This window comes from Leucoraja erinacea, chromosome 2 (genome assembly GCF_028641065.1).
Source record: "Leucoraja erinacea ecotype New England chromosome 2, Leri_hhj_1, whole genome shotgun sequence".
Lineage (NCBI taxonomy): Eukaryota > Metazoa > Chordata > Chondrichthyes > Rajiformes > Rajidae > Leucoraja > Leucoraja erinaceus.
The window spans coordinates 81518944-81539985 of record NC_073378.1 but is presented as its reverse complement, the minus strand read 5'-3'; the positions used below and the strand labels follow the sequence as shown (position 1 = coordinate 81539985).

Sequence of the window (21042 nt, the reverse complement as noted above, 5' to 3'; positions counted from 1 at the left end):
GTGCGCTCCAAGGCAAATGTATCCTTTTGATGTGCTGACTAAAACTGTAAACCGTATTAATTCTCAAAGACCAACTTTACTTTTAAACTTTTGTTTTCCAACCCATTAGCCGTGAAGGCCCGCATACCATATGTTGATTGTATGTTCACTTTCTGCACAAGGATACAATGATTTCTGATAAACCAGTAAATTTTGATTTACAGTTTTTAAATAAATTATTTCCTTTTCTCCCCTTACCGAATTGCATTTTATAATGTCCCATAGTAAACTCCATCTGCCACCGTCCATTTGCTTAACATGTCTGTACTCCTTCAGTATGCCTCTGTCAACTCCTTTGAAGTTATCCAATTAGCCTAATGTTTTTGCTCATGTGCTTCAGTCATTCAGATTGCCGTTCTCAAGTAAAATGAATGTCAAAATAAATAATACGGCGTAAAAATAAAGCTCACTTCTTACCAAATGGCTTTGAACTGCTGACAATTGGACATTGTAGCTTTTTATTAAACTTATCTATAAGAATACCCTTTAACCTCTTCCCAGCTCTGCACTTGTTTCAACACCCAACTTGTGCCCTTTCAGAGTTTGGTTTCCATTTGTTTCTTCAATTGAATGGATTATTCCAAAATACGTTTATTAACTTGAAGAAAACAAAGAAATAAAAGTTGGTTTCATTTCCACTAACAATAACAAAATAACAATAAAAGGATAAAAAGCAACAAAAGACAAAAATTGTTTTTATTCTGTGCAATTAGTTCTATTACACTAATGAAGTAGATGGAATAGGTTTAAGCGCATATCTACAATAAGTTTTTCACACGTATTACAAAACACTCAAACAATCAAAAAAATCTTTAAGTACTTTGGTTTACAAACTCATTATGTAAGCATTTACTACTCCAAAATCTTACATTTCAGATTTTAAGCAGAATTCTGGATTTTTGACATGTCGCCTACTACTTATTAATAGAAATTATGTTACGAGTAGCTTATATAAAGTCCATAATATATACAAGTCTTCAACAATCTTCTGTAAAATGCGGGTGAGGTGTTGGGTAGCCATTTACTGGCAAATGTGTCTTCTAGCCCCAACTGTCCAGGTGTGCAGCATAACCAGGTTTGTGAACATTTAACAAGACAATCAGACAATACATCTACCTTATTAAAAAAAAAGCACTGAAGCTGAAAATGGCCATCAGAACGTGTAAATGTGCATGTCATGATCTTTTTTCATGAGTTTCTGGACTGCAGCCACTACACATGAAAGGGAAGTTATGTTCTTAACAAATGTTCCCTGTGTATTTTTGGTTATCTACATCCATACAGGCTTGAAACACAAACACTCTGATTCTAATCCATATTAGAAAACTTGTAGATCATTTAAAGAATATATAGTTTAAATTTGGTCAATGTTCTATATCTCAAGTGAATCAGTTTCAAGAAGATGCGCAAATGAATATAAGCTCCTTACATCTAGTATATATTCCAACAAAATTTTGGAAACCAAATCTAACTAAACTTTCAAACAAAATCCAGACTTTACAATGATCAAAAAGCCAAATCAGTGCTCCCTGACAATGCACTGTAACAATGGCGGAGATTTTGGGAGTTTAAACCCAAAAGTGAAATACAAATATTGATCCCAGTGATATCCTGATTCTCATGGGCTACACTGAATTCTATTTAGGCTGGAGAAGCTCTAAAATTACTGGTGTTAACGTTCTTTTTTGACACAATGTTCTTGCTGTAATGAAATCTTGATGATTAAGGTGGAGCAAAGCCACAATTACTGCTTGAAAAATGTTTTCTTGAGGAAAGTCAAATTCTCTATTCCAAGATTAAAACAAAAAAATAAAAAAATATATATTTTAACAACTTCCCCCGTCTATTTGATTATATCTTTGATTTATTTTTTAAGCTGTCTAACTTGAATGATTTAAAACCATCTAGTTTTAAAATGTGAGAGATTAGTGGTCTGTATGACAACAGGAACCTCTCCGTAGCTAATACCAGATTGAAACCAGTGGATACACGCATCTCAGAAATCACTAGATATTGTTGGTAAAATTATTTAAGGTCAGAGGTGAGCAAAGTCACTTTACAGCTAACAATCAAGTTTGGAACATCATGTTTTTCATGAACACAGGCGAGAACAATTATCACATCTGATTTGACTTAACCATGGATATTATCAGGTGGGGATACTGAATGCAGGAAGGGAGCAACAAGCTTTAAGTATTCTGCACAATTGCAGACAACCACAATGGTGCAATACCATGGTTCTCTCAGCAACTGTGCAACTTTTATATTTAGTGGAACCTAATGTTTTACATCAGAAATTAGATCTCCATTTAAACAGCACTTTTCATATTTTGAGCTGTCCCAAAGAACTTTGCAACCAATGAAGTACTTCAGAACTGCAGTGGAATAGGAAATAAAGCTGGCTATTTGCAAAGAGCAAACACCACAAACAGTGAAATGACAATTACAAGATGTTATGTTCTTGTCGAGATTGTATGAGATATCAATAAACATTGGCCAGGACAATGAGGATAATTCCCCACCTCTTCTTTGTAAAATACTGCTAAAGTATTGTTTATGCTGGAAAGGCAAATGACGGCTTGTCATTTTGACATGAAAATAGACACCTGCACTCCTTTGGCAGTGCACGAGGAAGTCTGATGATTTTTTTTTTCTGTATTCCAACCTTTGGTATAAGTGACTTTGCTTGGATAATAACCCCCCACCCCTAAAGCCCAGAAAAAAATTAGGAGATCTCAGTTGAAATTCCCTGGCATTGCAAGTGGTGAGCACTCTTGTATCGTGACCCTACATCGTGAGTTATTTGCTTACATCTAGACATTGAAATCCCTCCTTGGCAGTGTCTAATCTCTGCTAGCTTAATGCTTACGTTGTTCATGTTGCAACTCTGCCTGCCCCCCACCACCCCACAGCCCCTGCCTCCCACCACACACATACACACACACACACACACACACACACACACACACAGTGAAGGCGGGGCCCACGGAAAGCGGGGGAGCGCTGTCTGAAATTCACATGGTGCAAAGCCAAGGTGATACAGACACACACCACGATGAACAGGAAGGTTAAAGACGGCTAGCACAGTGTACTGTCACAGTGCACAGTCCTTTAAAAGAGCGGGGAGGTGGGGGGGAGAAGGGGGAGAAGTGGGGAGAAGTGGGTAGAGGGGGGGAGAAGGAGTGGAGCCACTTTTAAGAAGCCACACAACTTTTAATAAGCCAGAGATACACAGCTGTGAAGTTTAGCGGGCATTTAACATTACCGGTCGGTTTTCCTTGGTTCTGAAAACACGTACTTTTTTTCCCCCAATGAGCCAATGAAAATGGCTGGTCAGCAAAAGAGATTAACAAAACTACCTACAGCTGCCTCGACTACCCACAACGACATGGTGACACCACTACCACTGCACCTACGACTACAAAAGTATCATTTTCTCCATGGCGACCAATTTTCAACAAGTTGAAAAATTTGCTGCGACCATACTGAGGCCGCGACTAGTTTCCAGAATGTGGGAACTCCTCTTGACCATGAAGGAGACTCACCAGAGACCACAAGCGAACATGTGGCGATCATGAGGCGAGCGCAGAGTCTCCTGCACTCACCTAAAAAGTCGCCTAACTGGGACAGGCCCTTTAAAAGGCTGCTTCTTAAATTCCCTTTTCAACTTTGGTCTCAATCTTCCCTCCTAATCCTTTTGCAAAGGCAATACAGTAAAACCTTATTTTTATGGACCCATTTATAAGCAATTTCGGATGCAGTGGATGGATCTGCCAACCCATCCCCAGCTCACACCTTCTACCAGGCCATTTAGAGCTCCAGCTTCCGACCCCACTACTGACTCGCAAGGTTCACCCACTGCACGGTCCGGTGACATAGCTGTTGTTGCGGCTCACATTGAAGTCCCCAGGGACAGCACTTTCTTTGTGCCGCCACCACCACCACGAACAGAACAGGTCACCATGGGGCTGCAGTTTCTTGCTGTCGGTGATGGTTTTATCTGCTCCACGCTCGATCGAGGCCGCATGCTCTTCCCATGGTTCAGCCCAGTTGGCCTGTTCCCCTCTGCCCCCTCCACCGCCTCCTCCTTCTTCTCCCCTGCAGTCCCCAACATGCTCCACCTCAGAAGCAACAGCAAGTGAGAGAAGAGGGAGATCCACAGTGAGAGGGGAGGGAGATCCACAGTGAGAAAGCTCTGTCCCCAGGAGCTACAACATGGGCCGCAACAACAGCTGTCATTGGACCATGCGGTGGGTGCAGCTTGCATGTCAGGAGTGGGTTAAAAACTGGGGCTGTAAACGGCCAGGGAGATAGTGGGAGCTGGGGATGGGTCGGCAAGTCATTCCATTCACATTTAGTTTACATTTTATATATGTTTTATTTAAGTTTCTGGCACCCCATGGTGTTTTAGAGACACAGAAGGGGTGTTTGTAGCGGGCCAGGGGTGTATTGTCGTTTCATTATCACGTAACGTTGTTCCCGAAAAACAAATAATCCAGAAAGGCTCTGGAACGGAGGGTGCTGGAAAATCAATGTTCAACCTGCACACTGAATGAGGGATATATGCAGTTGGGCAAATATAAAACATCCCATGGAGTAATTTTGCATAAGGGCGGGATGGTAATCCTCAGTATACTATCCAATGTTTTACCCTCAATGAACAACACTAAAAATTATGATCATTATTGCCTAGTCTGGGAGTCTGCAGTATCCACATTAGCTATAGCCTTTTCTGTATTCCAACATTCTCAAGTTCTTCATTGGCCATTAATACTTTAAGATACCCTGAAATATGATACATTCATGCAAATCCTTCTTGTTTTTCTTCATTTGGTTTCCTGGTTTGGTTCTTCAAATGGTTAAAAATGGTTTGTAATTACTCATATATCAGATGTACAAGAATAATCGCTAAAACATTTGTCCTCAATACCTCCATTTAACATTTTGTTACCAAAAATATGAAATCAAATTGAGCAAAGTTAAGACATTGGCATATGGACAAAACATTTTTAAAGTACTATTAAAAAGTTTGCATAGACCAGATTTCTATATTTCATACCTGGAACCATTATATAGCTAACTATATCCCATGCACAAACAATAGATTTACCCATTCACAATGACAGATGTAGATACAATGGCATTTAAACTTTTTTCTTACACTGTGCTTCATCGAATGACTGCAAAGAACCAATGGAAAGCCAACTCAAATCATAAATTAATAGTATCCTTAATGATCAAGGTAATGGGTTAAATGGTGATATTCACTTTGAAAAATATCTTCCCAAATACAAACCTTACTAATACAATTGCCTTCCAACTCAAGTCACCTCATGACAAACAAGCAGGCCAATGTTTAAATCAATCAACTTGAAGTTTCCAATTGAAGTTAAACATGTGATGATAGTCATCGAGTGATACAGTGTGGAAACAGGCCTTTTGGGCCAACTTGCCCACACCGGCCAACATGTCCTAGCTACGCAAGTCCCATCTGCCTGTGTTTGGTCCATATCCTTCTAAACCCGTCCCATCCATGTACCTGTCTAACTGTTTCTTAAATAATTTTGTATATCAGGTTGGTCTGGCCAAGTTCAATACATTCTCCATAAATGACGTACTTTTGGGCGTGTTTGGAGCTAAGTTTCATGCGCAGAAACATAGTTTTTAGTTTAGTTTTGGACCAGCATGGAGGTTTACCCTTTGACCATGCGAAGTATAACGGAGACACAAGGAGTTTTCTAACGTTTAAAGCGATAAGCTGGAGTTTGATGATGATTATAGTAACGAGTCAGAAGAAGTTTGGATGTGTCTTATTGTTTTTCATCAACATTAAAGAATTTATTCATCAAAAGGCTGTGTTTTGGAAGATTTGTCTGTGAAGAAGCTCTGAAGGTTTTGTGACGGTGAGCTCGCATGCGTATAAAGACATTCCCCTTAACCATGTAGACCATTTAGCGGCTAGAGGGAGTAATCTCTTGAACGATATAAAAATCTGCCGCTGCACGCAGTGATGCATTTTGAAACATCTAATAGAGGAAGGGCATATATAGTAAAATGGTACGGCTGTAAGGAATGACAAGAAATCGAGGAATTCAAGCCCATAGTAGCCCAAACGTGGCAAGTCAGGTAAATAGAATGGTGTAGAAGGCATGTGGCCTGCTTGCTTTCACAGATCGGGAATAGAATAAAATAATTGGGATGTTATGTTGGGTAGACAGTCCAAATCTGCTTCTCACTAGATATATTAAAAACAAGGGGGAATCATTTTAAATGGGATGTGCAGATTTTTTTTTTCTTAAACACAGACAGTAACTAATATCTGGAACATGCTGCTAAACATTTACTTTGTTTCAAATGCTTTTCTAGAGATACTTAAATAGGAAAAGCAAAGGAGAATATGGGCACCTGAGAAGTGTGCAGATGGGCAAGAAAGTCAGCATGGATGTGGTGAACTGAGGGGGCCTGTTTCTATGATGATCTCTCTGACCATGATTACCTATTAGACTTCCGCGAGTTAAAGCGAATGTGGGAACCAGCACCTAATGAGCTAGATACTGAATCGGAGCAGCAGCTATTGCGAGCACCTAACAAAATAATTAATTTGATACAGCAAGCTTTCCGGAGTACGTATGAAGCCGTCTCAATAAGCGATTCATATTCAAAGCTTTATCCACATTGTAAAAATGCAGAACCTACAAATTATTGTCAGTGACTGCAGAATGATCTAAAACATTTTTGGTTGCTATTTTAATTAAATAGCTCAAATGAAATAATATGAATTACTCCAAAGAACACTTAGTATGGTAGTCATAAATATTGTGAACTCTGTATAGGACCATTGCTGAAACTATTTATGCACAATTGTAATGTTATTTGCAAAAGAGAACTGAACTAGTTAAATAAAAATATATTTGCTGTTTTCAAATGCTGCGATTTTTAAAAATAAACAATAACGTAATTTTCATTTCTCTCAGTATTTTAGACTTCACCTTGTGTCACAACTTACCGAACAACTGTGCACATGGAACTGAATAGCTGTATGGTGATAGGATAGGACCAGTATTTTGGTTTTTCATGGGGACTTTTTGCAGCAAGGAAAATGGGTTAATTTTGCAGTGCTGTAGCTCAGTAACTTGATTGGGCCAGATTAAGAAAATTCCAAACAATGCATCTGATTAGTTTCCCTAAATATAGCATATGAACATTTTGGGCTGGGCTGGGCTGGATTTAGTTCCAGAACAAGAAGCCAATAACTTGTATACGTGCCTTCACAATTAAACTATGTATTTTTTAAAGCATATTTCCCCTGAAAACGTGCCCAGATTTGCACTTCTACAAAATCAGAGCTCACCATAGTGACAAATTGCACATAGCAGAGAGTACAATAACATAAAAGTATGTAAAAAATATATACATCGGTGACAGTAAGTCACAGAAAATGTTACACCCAATAGTAAAGCATAGTTTCCTAATGCCAATATAGCATCCATCCCGTTATTAAAATATGCAAACTATAGAATGTTTAATGATTAAAAAAATGATCACCAACATAAAATGCTTGAATGCTTGCCAAAACATACTTAATATTCCTGACAGGCCTTTGTAATCACTCCATATACAATTACAATACTGTTAGCTTAAAGATCTTTTCAGTTCGGCTCTTCCCTTCACGCTACATTCACTTCGTCTTATTCAATGCTGGTTGGTTGAAGATGGTTTTTGTGAGTTGACAGAGCACTACTGCAAATTGAGCTTGCTTTTTTCTTCTCGGATTTGGTAATCCTTAATGACCATAACTTCCATATTCTTCGGGTGTTTCGGAGTAAGGTGGTAAAGCTCTCCAGTTGCAAAGCATCAGAGCACAAGGCAAGTTCTCAAATTTCTGAAGGTGTAGTTTTCGCTGCAATGAATGGTGACATTCCCAACAGTGCTTAAAATCAATCTCCATTCAAAAGTGTATAAAAAAATACAAATCCGTTATAGTTTGCTGGTGCAGCATTTTCAATTAGCTAAAATCACAACCTTCCACTATGGTATCTTCAAGGAGAGAGAATGTTTAACATTTCAATGGTGAGCAGAACTTTGCAAAATCTCCAGCATAGTCAATAGGGTCACAGTTAGCTGCATTTTCCAAAGTTAACAGTATCTTAACTTCTAACTCTTTCAGAATCACCTTTTGGTATTAATTCCACTTAGAAATGGTTAACAATTCTTTGAAGCTTACCTATTAGCAGCCTGTTTATAACAATTGTAATCCTTAAATAAAAACACAAATATTTTTTAAGTTAAAGTTTAAAAGGAAATTGAGTGGACTTTCTAAAAAAAATAAGTTCATACAACAGCATCCAAGGTTAAAATACCATAATAAAATTTTGTGTTGACATCTAATGCTCATTAAATATGTTCTTCACATTGAATCAGAAAACTTTACAAAAATGACATTCCAAATCAGATACTGGAGAAAATTGTATGGTTTGCATTGTAAATTTTAGTTATTTAAAAAAAAAAAACCCAATGCCTATAGATAGCGATATCATCTATTAATCTTATTTTGTGTTTTGTTTGGAAAACTGGTAAAAGTGCTTCTCTCTTACCCCTTCCCGTTCCCATTTTCTTCTTGAACTGTTCATTATAGTCATGAGGACCATTTCAATCACAAATAACTTGAAATACAATCAGAATATCACATTTCTATTCTGTAGATGAAGAACTCATGTAATGCCCATGCTATTTAGTGACACGATTAAAATATTTCTAACAGAACTAATTATTTCCAAGCATTGTAGGTACTTGTACAATGTATAATATTAAATCTTGGAGGTCAGGAGATACTTTCATGGTTAGGAAATAACTGCAGATGCTGGTTTACACCAAAGATAGACACAAAATGCTGGAGTAACTCAGCAGGTCAGGTAGCATCTCTGGAGAAATGAAATAGGTGATGTTTCATGTCGAGACCCTTCTTCAGACTAAGAGTTAGGGGAGAGGGATATGTTCATGTTTTTTTTTTTAAAGCATTGAATTTCACCTTCATTAGGAGTTTTGGTTAACATAGCAACTTGCACCATTCTCAACATCAACTAATAGGTTATTGGGCAATCCTTATCAACACAATTAATGTTGTGTTTAACTTTGCATCATAATTAGTCACAACACCATTGCAAACAGAACCAAAATCAGTTCTTGATTCACGTTTTCCTGCCATCCAAACTGCTTAGTCAAGTCCTTTACAAACTACAATGAAATGTAAATTCCAACTAGCCTGTGGGAGTCCAACCTGTGGTTCAATGCATATCTAGCATTTGCTTCACATTAACATTTTCATGAATAAACCCATCCCAAACACCACAACCTCGATTAAAACTAAAGACATACCTGAAAAACTGCCATGATTATAAATACAAGAACGTTAATGTGTCAAAAAGAATGATAATTGGATTCCAGTAGATAAAACAATTTGTCTTTAACATGAATATAGTCTGACAAGAAGCCCTACTTAAAAATAACCTCTTGAATAATAATGATTAATACTGGTGGGCTAGATAAGCAAAGGTTATACAAGCGCCCACAGCAGCAATGCCCAAAACTGTCCTCGGGGAAGGCCATGGAATGTTGAAAAGAGGTTGCACATTGTTTCCATAAAGTTCCACAAAGGCATCCTGCAAAAAATGAAATAGAAGAAAATTAGCGGAAAATTAGTGAAAAAACGTTTCAATTTTACGATGAAATGTAATGCAGTTGATTAAAACCAGTGCAGCTGTTGAATGCCAACACAATTTCTTGCATCGGGGATAAAATTGGCACAGCCAGAGTTCATTCTAAGTTTTTGTGCCAAAACCTAGCCCACAGAATATGAAGTGGTGGCGTAGAGTGCATTAGATTACATCCAGATTATGAAGGGTGCTATACTAATATCAATATCCAACTAAAGACACAAAGTGTCGGAGTACATCAGCGGGTCAAGCAGCATCTCTGGAGAGCATGGGATAGGTGACGTTTTGGATTGGGATCCTTCAGACATTCTAATGGAGGATAGAAAATGGGAAGAGAGGAGGGGCAAGAACCTTTGACAGGTAGATGGTTGGACAAAGGCCAGAGATAAAAAGACAGAAAGTGAGGAGTTGCAAATTGTGAAGAAGGAATGTAGTCAAAAGGGATGGGGAAAGATATGCGAGTCCATGTGTGGCATGGAGGAAGAGTAGGGAATGAAAGTGTTGGGGGAGGAGGTTTGTAGAGGATGAACATGGGTTTAAGTTACCAACTAGTTCACTCAATCCCAAGCTGAACTGACCACCAACAAAATACGACTGACTAATAGTTATCAATGAGATGATCTAGTTGCTAGTTTTACAAATCTATAATAATAGCAGAAAAACTAGAAATGGACAATAAGCACAGTTATGCAGCATAACATATCTACAGAGCATTCGAAAAAGGTATATTAAAATGCATTAATATTGGTACAGATTTTATTTGTCATGAAGAATGATGGTATCAGTCTATTCTAGTAAAGACAAGCAAGGCAAGAACAGAGAACTGTTCTCATGTGTTGTTCTTGGTTTCAGAAGTAAGTTAAACATAAAGTTCATTTGCAGGAAACTTTAAAACCAGCAGAGGGCATTGGGGATTCATGATAAAACAACAGCCGCATCAAATTATCAATTCAATATTATTTCATCTCATGATACCAAAATGTTTCAACAAGTTTCCCCTCTTCCTTGTTTTTAGTGAATAGGATCTATAAAATATGGTACAGAAAACAAGGATCTTAAAATTATATGATTTATTTTATTAACACATTGATAAAACAAACAAACGCACGTTTAGCGGAAAGAAGGACCAGCACCAGTCTCACCAAGGTTGAACACCAACTAGGTTGTACATTTCGATGCCAAGAAGGGAGACTGTGCCAGGCATGAATCCAGTCCCAAGGACATGGAGAAACATACCTATTGCAGAAGACACCAAAGAGCAGGACTACTAACAGAAATATCTGCGCCATTAATGATTAATTGCACTTCAACGCTCATTCACTGGATTATTATGCTATTTAAAAGTCTCGAAGGTGTGCAAAACACCAGGCAATTGCATGTTTAATCTTTCCACCAACTACATCTTTAAAATTAAATCAATGACAACCAAGAGCCTACCATCCAAATATCCAAATCCAGAATCTGTTAGACCCAGGAATGATTTATTCATCATTGCACTTTAATAAAATAATGTTGTGCATGCATCTCTATGGCAATTCCTAATCCTCATGGAAATGTCAAGGTCCTTCACAAACAGACAGTAAAAAAAAAAAAAAATTAAAAATAAAATTTAAATTGTGGAAATAAGGTTCAATTTTCCACATTCCCTCCATTGTTAACTAGCTAGTCATGGACTTCAGGAAACATGGTGGAGTACATCAATGGTACCAAAGTGGAAATGTTTCTGAGCTCTAAGTTCCTTGGCGTAAATATTACTAACAATCTGCATTGAACCAACTACATCGAAGTGACAACCAATAAAAGCACACCAACACCTCTCTTTCTTTGGGAAACTGAGGAAATTCAGCACGTCTCCAATGACTTACAAACTGTGGGATTGTATCACAGCTTAGTTTGGGAACAACCTTACCCAAGATCTCAAGGAGTTGTGGATGTAGCTCAGTCCATCACTCAGACCAGCCTCCCGTCTTTGACTACATCTACACTTCACATTGCCCCAGGAAAGCAGCCAACATAATCAAGTTCCTTTCCCAGCCCAGTCCGTCCTCCTTCTTCTGCGAGGGCAGAAGTTTGAAAGAGAGTAACATCACAATCAGGAACAGCTTCTTCCCCCCTGTTATCAGAACTCTGAATGGTCCTTCTATAAGCAAGTGTATAGTCCCGATTCACCAACTTACCTCATTGTTGACATTGTACATTTTGACTGGAATGGTTATGTTACAATGCCGAGAACCATATTCTGCACTCGTGTATCAATCTTTTCACTCTACCATTTATACTTATGCTTGATTGTATTCATTTATAGTATTATCTGTAGGAAAGAACTGCAGATGCTGGGTTAAATCGAAGGTGGTTTAAATCGAAGGTAGACACAAAATGCTGGAGTAACTCAGCGGGACAGACAGCATTTCTGGAGAGAAGGAATGGGTGAGGTTTTGGGTCGAGACCCTTAGAAGGGTTATGCCAGCATTTTGTGTCTACCTATACTATTATTTGCTTTGATTCAATAACATGTAAACAAAAGCTTTTCACTGTACGTAAACCGTAGCTAATCACAACAAGAATTAACATTGAGATGCAAATGTTTTGGTTATCAGACAAAATTTGGCTTCAAACCACAAAGAGATTGAAGGACCAGTATCCGGAGGATTAGCCTTTGGAGAAGACCACAGATAATTCAGATGCAAGAGTGGGGGTGATTGGATGGCTGAAGCCAATGGAATCAATTATTGGATGAGGAAACAGGATTTATTCAAGGGTCATAGGACTGGAGGAAGTTATGGAGAAAGGAGGAGGAAAGAGGCTTGTAATGGATTTGGAATCAATCATCTGAATGCTGAAAATGAACATGTATCAGGCGCACTGACAGACCAAAAGCCCAAGACGATTACCAAGCATTGCTATGGTTTGTGAATGGTTCTTATTGTGAGTTAGGTTGCTAAGAAGAAGTTTCAGATTTGGAGGCGTCTGCAGTGGAAGGTTTGGTAATACTGGAATAAGCAAATCTGGAGTGGCCAAAAGTACAACTCAAGGTTTTGTGAGCAGATGGGTTGAGGCAGCATCAGATCTAGGGGACATTGCTTAAAACTGCGAAAAGAAACTGGGAAACTGAGAAAAGTCATCTTATCTACTCTCCCTATTCCTCTCCACTACAATTAGAAAACAAGTATTCACCAGATGGAATAAATATGACACTTCAATCTATCTAATATAAAAAATGAAAAGTAGGGAAGCATAATGTTCCCAATTTTATATTTAAAAAAGGCCAGCATTGGGGTGTAGGCCAGCTGGTGGGGTGAACGTTGCTGCATATTGGGGGTGGGGTTAACATCACATAGTCCCTTTCATTCTTAGATTTTTATGAAAATCAGCTCAGTGGAAAAATGACTGTAATCAAAATCAACAGTGTACCTGTTAATGAGTAACATATTTCAGGAGATTTCATTCAGTAACTGAATGCCCTGTTGTATTATTAGCAAACTATTAGCACTGTAGGCGGGTAAAGTGAAACAAAAAGGAAGTAAGAGCTTCCTGGTGAATATAAGTGTTGAACGGCTGGTCAGGAAGTGACTGTACTTCTACGGTTATCTCTATTGGTTCAACAGGATATCCTTTCTGCATTGTGTTGAATGAAGCAGAGCGAGGGTTCCATTTAATGAATGGGAATGCCCCATTGTTTACATGCTTTGAACAAACTCTACCTACAACTGGTAGGGTCATCCCACATGCTTCTAATTCCAAACACTGAGCCCAAACTTTCAGAGAAATTCATCTAGCATTGTTTTTAAAATAGTTTTCCTGGATGGTTTTAATGGGAACAAACTAGAGATTGCAAATACTGGAATGTGGAGCAACTAAAAATGTAGAAGACTGTCTGAAAAATGTCTGAAGAAGGGTCTCGGCCTGAAACGTTGCCTATTTCCTTCGCTCCATAGATGCTGCCTCACCTGCTAGGTTTCTCCTGCATATTTGTCTACCTTTGATTTTCGAGCATCAGCAGTTCCTTCTTAAACAATGTGGAGGAAGTCAGATGGTTGAGCAGCATTTGTTGGTGGAAAGGTATGAAAGGGTGCAATCTGAAACTGGCCATTCCTTTCCATCCATACGTGCTTCTCAACTTGCTGAGTTTCTTGAGCAGATTCCTTGTTGCTCAAGCTGTAATGGGAGACTGGGTAACCCAAGCATAAAGGTCGGTGGTTATGTCTTTTTTTTTCAAACTTAAATATTTAAATTTTCAAACACTGTGTTTGGGCAGGCAGAAACTGAGGAGGGGCAGGCAGAAACTGAGGAACATTTGCGGCATGTGAATTTAATTTAGAATTCCAGGCAGCATTTACTACGTCAACTGTGCACGTGTTATTGTGTGGTAGGGTTGAAAGGAATGTTAAACCTTTCTCAATCTTGTGCAGATATTAGATACAGGACGATCTGTCAGCTGCTGGGGAACTCCTCCCCCTTCGCTCTCGCGAATCCATGGCTGACCTCTCCTGGTCAAAGCCTCCCTTTTCTCTTTTTTTTTAAATGTGAAGACCCCTTTCTGCTCAGTCTATTATTTGTATTTTGTCCCTTGAAATAACTACATAGGATCTCCCATTATGACTTCACTACAATGTTGCTAGATTAAAAATACAGCCAAAGTTGCAAACGAGGCCTCAAAAATCAGATGCACGTCAACTGGAATCATCTCATCTGCATTAATTAGCATCAACTCACTGAACTCTGAATACAAAACCAGATTATGAACCATAGGATCATGGAAATGCAGAACCTACACCAATTTACATTTCACACAGTACCTGAAGGACCATCACAGAAGCAATAGTCAAACAGAATTGAAGACTCAGTCACAAAGAGATTTTAGGAAATTTGATCAAACCCAACTGAATTCATCCCAAGGATGAGAGATAACGGGGCCATGAGGTTTTGGCGCACAAGGAACTGCAGATTCTGTTTTTTTTTTAAATAACACAAAGTGCTGGAGGAATCCAGCGAGTCAGGCAGCATCTTTGGAGAACCTATATGTGACATTGAGTCAAAACCATTCTACAGCCTGAAGAAGGATCCTGACCCGAAACATCGCCTACACATGGTTTTGCCGTTAGTTTAGTTTAGTGTCACATGCATCGAGGTACAGTGAAAAGCTTTTGTTGCTCGCTAACCTGACGACGGTGAAAAGACATAACATGATTACAATCGAGTAATCCACAGTGTACAGATACATGATAAAGGGAATATCGTGAATAATGTTTAGAGCAAGATAAACAAAGTGTGATCAGAGTTAGTCCGAGAGTCTCCAATGAGGTGCTGCCTCTAGTTGTTGTTAGGATGGTTCGGTTGCCTGATAACAGCTGGGGAGAAACTCTGCAGCAAGACTTGGGTATCTAAAGACGACTCTGGGAAAATGGAGTTCTGAAATTTAGGCATGTGGCTCAAATGGAGGAGCCCAGAGACACTGGAGAGTGGTAGGTTTGTGAATGATTATAGAATTGGGAAGGAAAAGTCATGCAGAGGGTTTTTTTTTTGTTTTTTTTTAATATTTTATTTATTAGATGTGAGTACAATGCATTGGTACAAAAACGATGTTAACATTTTACATTCTCTGTACAACTTCCCTTTTTTTTTTAAAGAGAGAAGTGAGAAAGGAGAGAAGAAAAAGAGGTTGTGAAAAGTGAAGAATAGATTAGTGAGCGTGGGTGAAAAACCAATAAAGAAAAAGTGAAAGAGAAGGAATAAGTGAAGAAGGAAAGCAGGAGGGCGATTATTCCATTGCCACAGTGAGATGTTTTTTTAAATATTCTAAATCATCTTTCACCCATACCTGAAACTGTTGGTTTTCATAATAGTATGTCACCACATGAATCCAAGAAATCAATAAATGGGGACCAACTCCTTAAAAATAGGTCTTGTTTGTCTATTAGGAGGAGTCTCATTTCTTCCAAATGTGCTGTGTCCAGCATATTACTGATCCACGTTTTAAATGTTGGTATATTAGCATTTTACCAAAATTTATGTATACGTTTTTTTGCTGTTATTAACGCATAATTGAAAAATGAGAAATTTAGGCATGTGGCTCAAATGGAGATGCCCAGAGACACTGGAGAGTGGTAGGTTTGTGAATGATTATTGAATTGGGAAGGAAAAGTCATGCAGAGGGTTAACAGTATAATAGTACATTCAAGCACAAAAAAAAACAGGAACATATTTTTGTTGTATACTCTTAACAAATTATTTACATCAGGGTCACCGATTTGTCCTAACAATACATCCTAACCAGCACTATAATTATTACTGTTATACTATTGTTTAAAAACAAACAGTTTCAATTATGCAAACAAAACAGAGCAAAAATTCAGGTTCACTTCAGAGATAAAAGGTAACCTTGTACTAATTGATGCCCTACACTCTCAAACAAACAGCATCACCAGAAACACGTTATTAGTTTTAGACAGAGCAAATCACATGCATTTGCTCACTAACTAGCCAAATCAGTTAACAGCTCCTTATTTTAAAGGTTTGTGTTTGCACAGTGAAGCTTGGAGTCAAGTAGATTTTTTGTGATATGCAAACGTACAGTGCAGGTACAAAAATAAGAAAATCATGCTTGCAGCAGCATCGCAGGAACAGACAGGGACAATACACAAAACATAAATTATATGTAAATTACACATAAATTCTACAAGACAGTGACAGCTAAAAAACAAGAGATTAGTGCAAAACACAATTAGTGAACAAGTCCTTGGTGGTGCAAGAGGTGCATAGTGTTCCACTTCTGTGGTAGGATTAGGGTTGTGCATGTCGCTTCAAGAAACTGAATTTTGCAGGTTATTAGTACAAAATTGAAATAACATTGTAATTTCAGGCAGATTTTTTTAAATGAAATGTTTGGCAGTGGTCTAACATTTTCTAATAAGGTTTTGGAAGGGAGAAAACATATTCATTCAGTTTTGAACCTTTTCCAAACTCCCTCACAATTCCTGGTGCTGAACTTGCCAGAAAGGCAAAGGTATAGCGAGACGCGTGTTGCCAAACAGTGATTTTATTAAGTTCACACAAAACAGCTCTCAGAACCACAACAAAGGGCAAGGGCGTTACCAACACTATTTATACCCCAGGGAGGACCCGTGACCCGCTCTATTTGTCATACCAAGTCACATAACCCAATCCCCAGGGCCGAGGGTTCGCACCACGAGTGGCTAACCACCAGGGACCGCCACAGGACCCCTCCCCAGAACCAGAGGCACGGCCCGAAAGGGAAGACGAACGAGGTGTTGGCCCCTCACATCGACTAACAGTGATTGAGCCCGCAGGAAATTGGCGCCCAGCAATGACTGGGACATTTCGGCAATGGTGAATGGCCAGGTGAAATGGCAAGTGCCAAAGATGAGCGGGATCGTGCGGACGCCGTAAGTCCATATGGTGCTGCCATTCGCGGCAGTTAACGAAGGCCCTCGCTTCTCCGAATGCGTGTCCACCCCCGATGGGGGCAAAATGCTGACTTTCGCTCCTGTGTCCACCAGGAATCGTCGTCCTGAGTGCCGGTCCCATGCGTATAGGCGGTGTATCTGGCTGACCGCCGAGGTGCTTACTGGCGCCTAGCCCCGGCATTTCCCGGAAAAAAGTAGAGTGAGCGGCATTGGGGGCTGCGGAACCCCAGCGTTGGTGGTAGAAGCACCACTTCCTCTTACCGGCGTCTCCTGGAGCGGGATATTCAGCTCTGCCCACGTGGGCGTGGCCTCTGATCGCTGTGTTTTCCAGGGCGCTGTCGACACCCGGTCGAGCAAACCGCCGCCCTGCTGCTTGGACAGCCGCAGCGCGCCGGCACGTTGTGCTAGCTGTCGGTTCGTCGAAGCTCTCACCTGAGAGCAGCAGGCGGATGTCAAAGAGCAGATAGGGCCAGTGGCCATCCATCAGCGTGAGCATTTCGCTCATGAGGACCGATGGCTTGCGGTCGCTGAGCCCGCCCATGTGGTGCGAAGAAGCAGCACTTTGAGGCCCTCATACTTATCAGCCTCCGGTGGCTCAGGTGAGGAACCAAGCAACCGACGGTCTCCTGATCGTGCGCGTCGACCATGTAATAGTAGCGGGTGTTGGCGGCTGTGATTCGGCAGATGTGGAACTGGACCTCAGCCTGCTGGAACCACACCCGGGGCTGCGAGGTCCTGAAAAGCGGTAGCTTAAGTGCGACAGCGTTTTGTTGGGCTGGATCGGCGGCAACGGCGGGTTGAGCGTCGGCGGCGTCCATTTTTGCAACACAAAATGACTATTTTGGACCATCGCGGTCACCAGGAAAGCGAGACACGTGTTGTCAAACAAAGTGATTTTATTAAGTTCACACAAAACAGCTTTCAGAACCACACCAAGGGGCAAGGGCATTACCAACAGTATTTATAACCCAGGGGGGATCCGTGACCCGTTCTTCACACCATACCAAGTCACATGATCCAACCCCCAGATCCGAGGGTTCGCACCCCAAGTTGCTAACCACCAGGGACAGCCACAAAGGTAGCATTTTCCTGGAAGTAACATCACCTTTAACTCACCCATCATCATGACTCGCATCTTAACTTAATTGTCATTGGTTCAGGATACTGCAACTCAAGGTGAACAGTATCTTTGCATTATTTTAGGGCTCAACTTAAAAGAAACTTATTCCTTAGCTGACATAGCTGGAAATTTTGAAAATAGATCAGCTGCTGGAAGCAGTGGGATAGCTGAGCATGCTATGAAAGGAATTCTGGATAAAACTGAGGCAGCCATCACTTCGGTCTTGCTTTTTGTTTATATGTAGGAAATGCATGTCATTTAAGAATGGATTTGGGAGACAACATATTTAATTATTTTTGGAGAAGAAGAGGTTGGTGATAGACAAAGGAAGTGAGAGCATATTTACTCGCAGAAAATATGAAAGGTGCACGGTGGCGCGGCGGTAGAGTTGCCGCCTTACAGCGCCAGAAACTCATGTTCGATCCTGACTATGGGTGCTGCCTGTATGGAGTTTGTACGTTCTCCCCGTGACCTACGTGGGTTTTCTCAGGGATCTCCGGTTTCCTCCCACACTCCAAAGATGCACAGATTTGTAGGTTAATTAGTTTGGCACAATTGTGAATAGTTCCTAGTATGTACTAGACTAAGTGGGACCCGTTGGGTCCCAGCATCACACGGGAGGGCCAAGCCAAGGCCAACAATTGGGCAGCAGCCACCTGACAACCAAAATTCATTTTGTGAACACAAACTTGTTAAAAAGGCGAGGCAAACAATTGGGCAGCAGCCACCTGACAACCAAAATTCATTTTGTGAACACAAATCTTTTAAAAAGGTGAGGCAAACAATTGGGCAGCAGCCACCTGACAACCAAAATTCATTTTGTGAACACAAACTTGTTAAAAAGGCGAGGCAAACAATTGGGCAGCAGCCACCTGACAACCAAAATTCATTTTGTGAACACAAATCTTTTAAAAAGGGGAGGCAAACAATTGGGCAGCAGCCACTTTACAGCCGCATCGAGGGGACTCACCGTCGAGTAGACGTGCGTTCAGTGTTATTCGCAGCTCAGAGAGCCACGACCCTCTCGCTTCCTGGGTCTGGCAGAGACTGAGTGAGGGACTACACTTCTGGGTTTTATAATCCCTCCCCCCTGCCGCCAGCAGCAGAGAGAATGGCGATTTTAAAAAAAACATTAATATCTCTCTGATTAATATCTCTTCATCAATGGGAAAAATCCTCCGGTCCCGGAAGGCAGAGGGGGGGTCTCTGAGCGAGGTGGCTAAAGATGACGGCCGTAGGTGGCGGCGTTCTCTCGCAAATCGCAGCACAGTGGGCCAAAAGCGGTCAAGATCAGAGTTTTAGTAATATAGATAGATGGGATAGTGTAAGTGTGTGGGGATCGCTTTTTGGCACAGACTCGATGGGCCGAAGGACCTGTTTCCACACTGTATCTCTAAACTAAACTAAATATACACCAGGTAGATTTTATTTTGTTAAAGATTGTTAATATTTAATGTACATATTCCTGAAAGGTCATCAGTTATTGCTGGTGGAGATGTTCAGAACTGGCTTTAAAAGCAAAGAGAAAAATAACCAAGGGGATATTCAGTGATTAGAAGATGAGTGTTAAATTAGTCCAAAGATTAAAAGCTGAGCCATGCAATTCCATCTCAGGCTGGAGCGCAGGATCTGTATTGATACACCACTGCATCGTGAGATCCTTCCCTGATATGAAAAGGTGGTTTTGAACTATACATCAGGTAATTAAAAAAAACCATGTCATTGTGCATTCAGGAGGAATTCCTCACACTGCTGTTGATGCATATTTCCAAGAGCACCCCAAACACCCAGCTGTGCACAACATATGCACTGTGCCATTTTGAATGCGACTTTCCATCGAACATTAATTTCTTGTCCAATATTCCAAGTTTTTCACTCTACAATTAGTGAAACAGCTCTGCTGTGTTCATCCAATCAATCTCTTTTTGAAACATTTGTTTTATTCTCATTCTTCTAAACCCTATCGAGTCTAGGCCTATTCTCTGTGTATTGGCTAAAGAAATCGACCGGTGTACCTCTGTTACCTCATTCATGGTCATTCTTGCCAGGATATCCAATCTTAGATCTTTTTACTTCTTCGCTGCAATACTCCTCAAAATCCATATTTGATCACAATTTTGATGGCATTTCATGATATCTGCATTCTCTTGGATTCTAGTTACTCCTTTGTGAAGTTCTCTTGTTATCTTTTTTGTTGTTAAAGGATAATGGGCGAGCTTATTGGTGTTCTCATGCATGTGGCCACAAATACATTTATTTGCACATTTTTACAACGTCCTGCATATTCATTACATTTAGAAAATCATTGATACATTTCATTGGTGACTTTCCTACCCAAAAACACCCTACACGACTGTGCATTGGTTAGGTTCACACAATTCCTGAAAACACAAAGTTGCCAAAAATCAGCTAAGATGGAGATCAATTAATGCTCCGGGGAAAAAAAGTGGGTGAAGCCCGGCAAAGAATCCTACAAGGATATCTTTATTACTGCCCACTGAGCAATGATTAATAAGGTCCTCTTTGCTGATAGGGGCTGAACGGAAGCTTAGGAACAAAACAGACCTCAATCACATAGATCTCATTTATAGGCAACTATTTTTGCTTCTTCTAACAGATAAAGAAGCAATCTGATACGTGGAATGTCGCATGGAAAACTTTGGCATTAGATATGAAAATACATTTTGCCTTCCTCTGTTGAAACGCATAAGTGGGGCATATGGACTTTAAGAACGCCATGGTCACT

General features: G+C 40.1%; 1 protein-coding gene across 1 annotated transcript in view; it reads right to left on the bottom strand.

Annotated features, from left to right (window-relative positions):
• Nucleotides 1-7533: 7533 nt before the first annotated feature.
• bcl2b (BCL2 apoptosis regulator b) overlaps nt 7534-21042 on the bottom strand; it is a 122705-nt gene continuing 109196 nt past the window's right edge. Inside the window, exon 2 of the mRNA XM_055659298.1 lies at nt 7534-9698. Coding sequence (XP_055515273.1) covers nt 9564-9698 — 135 coding nt within the window. The 3' untranslated portion in view covers nt 7534-9563. The remainder of the gene's footprint in view (nt 9699-21042) is intronic.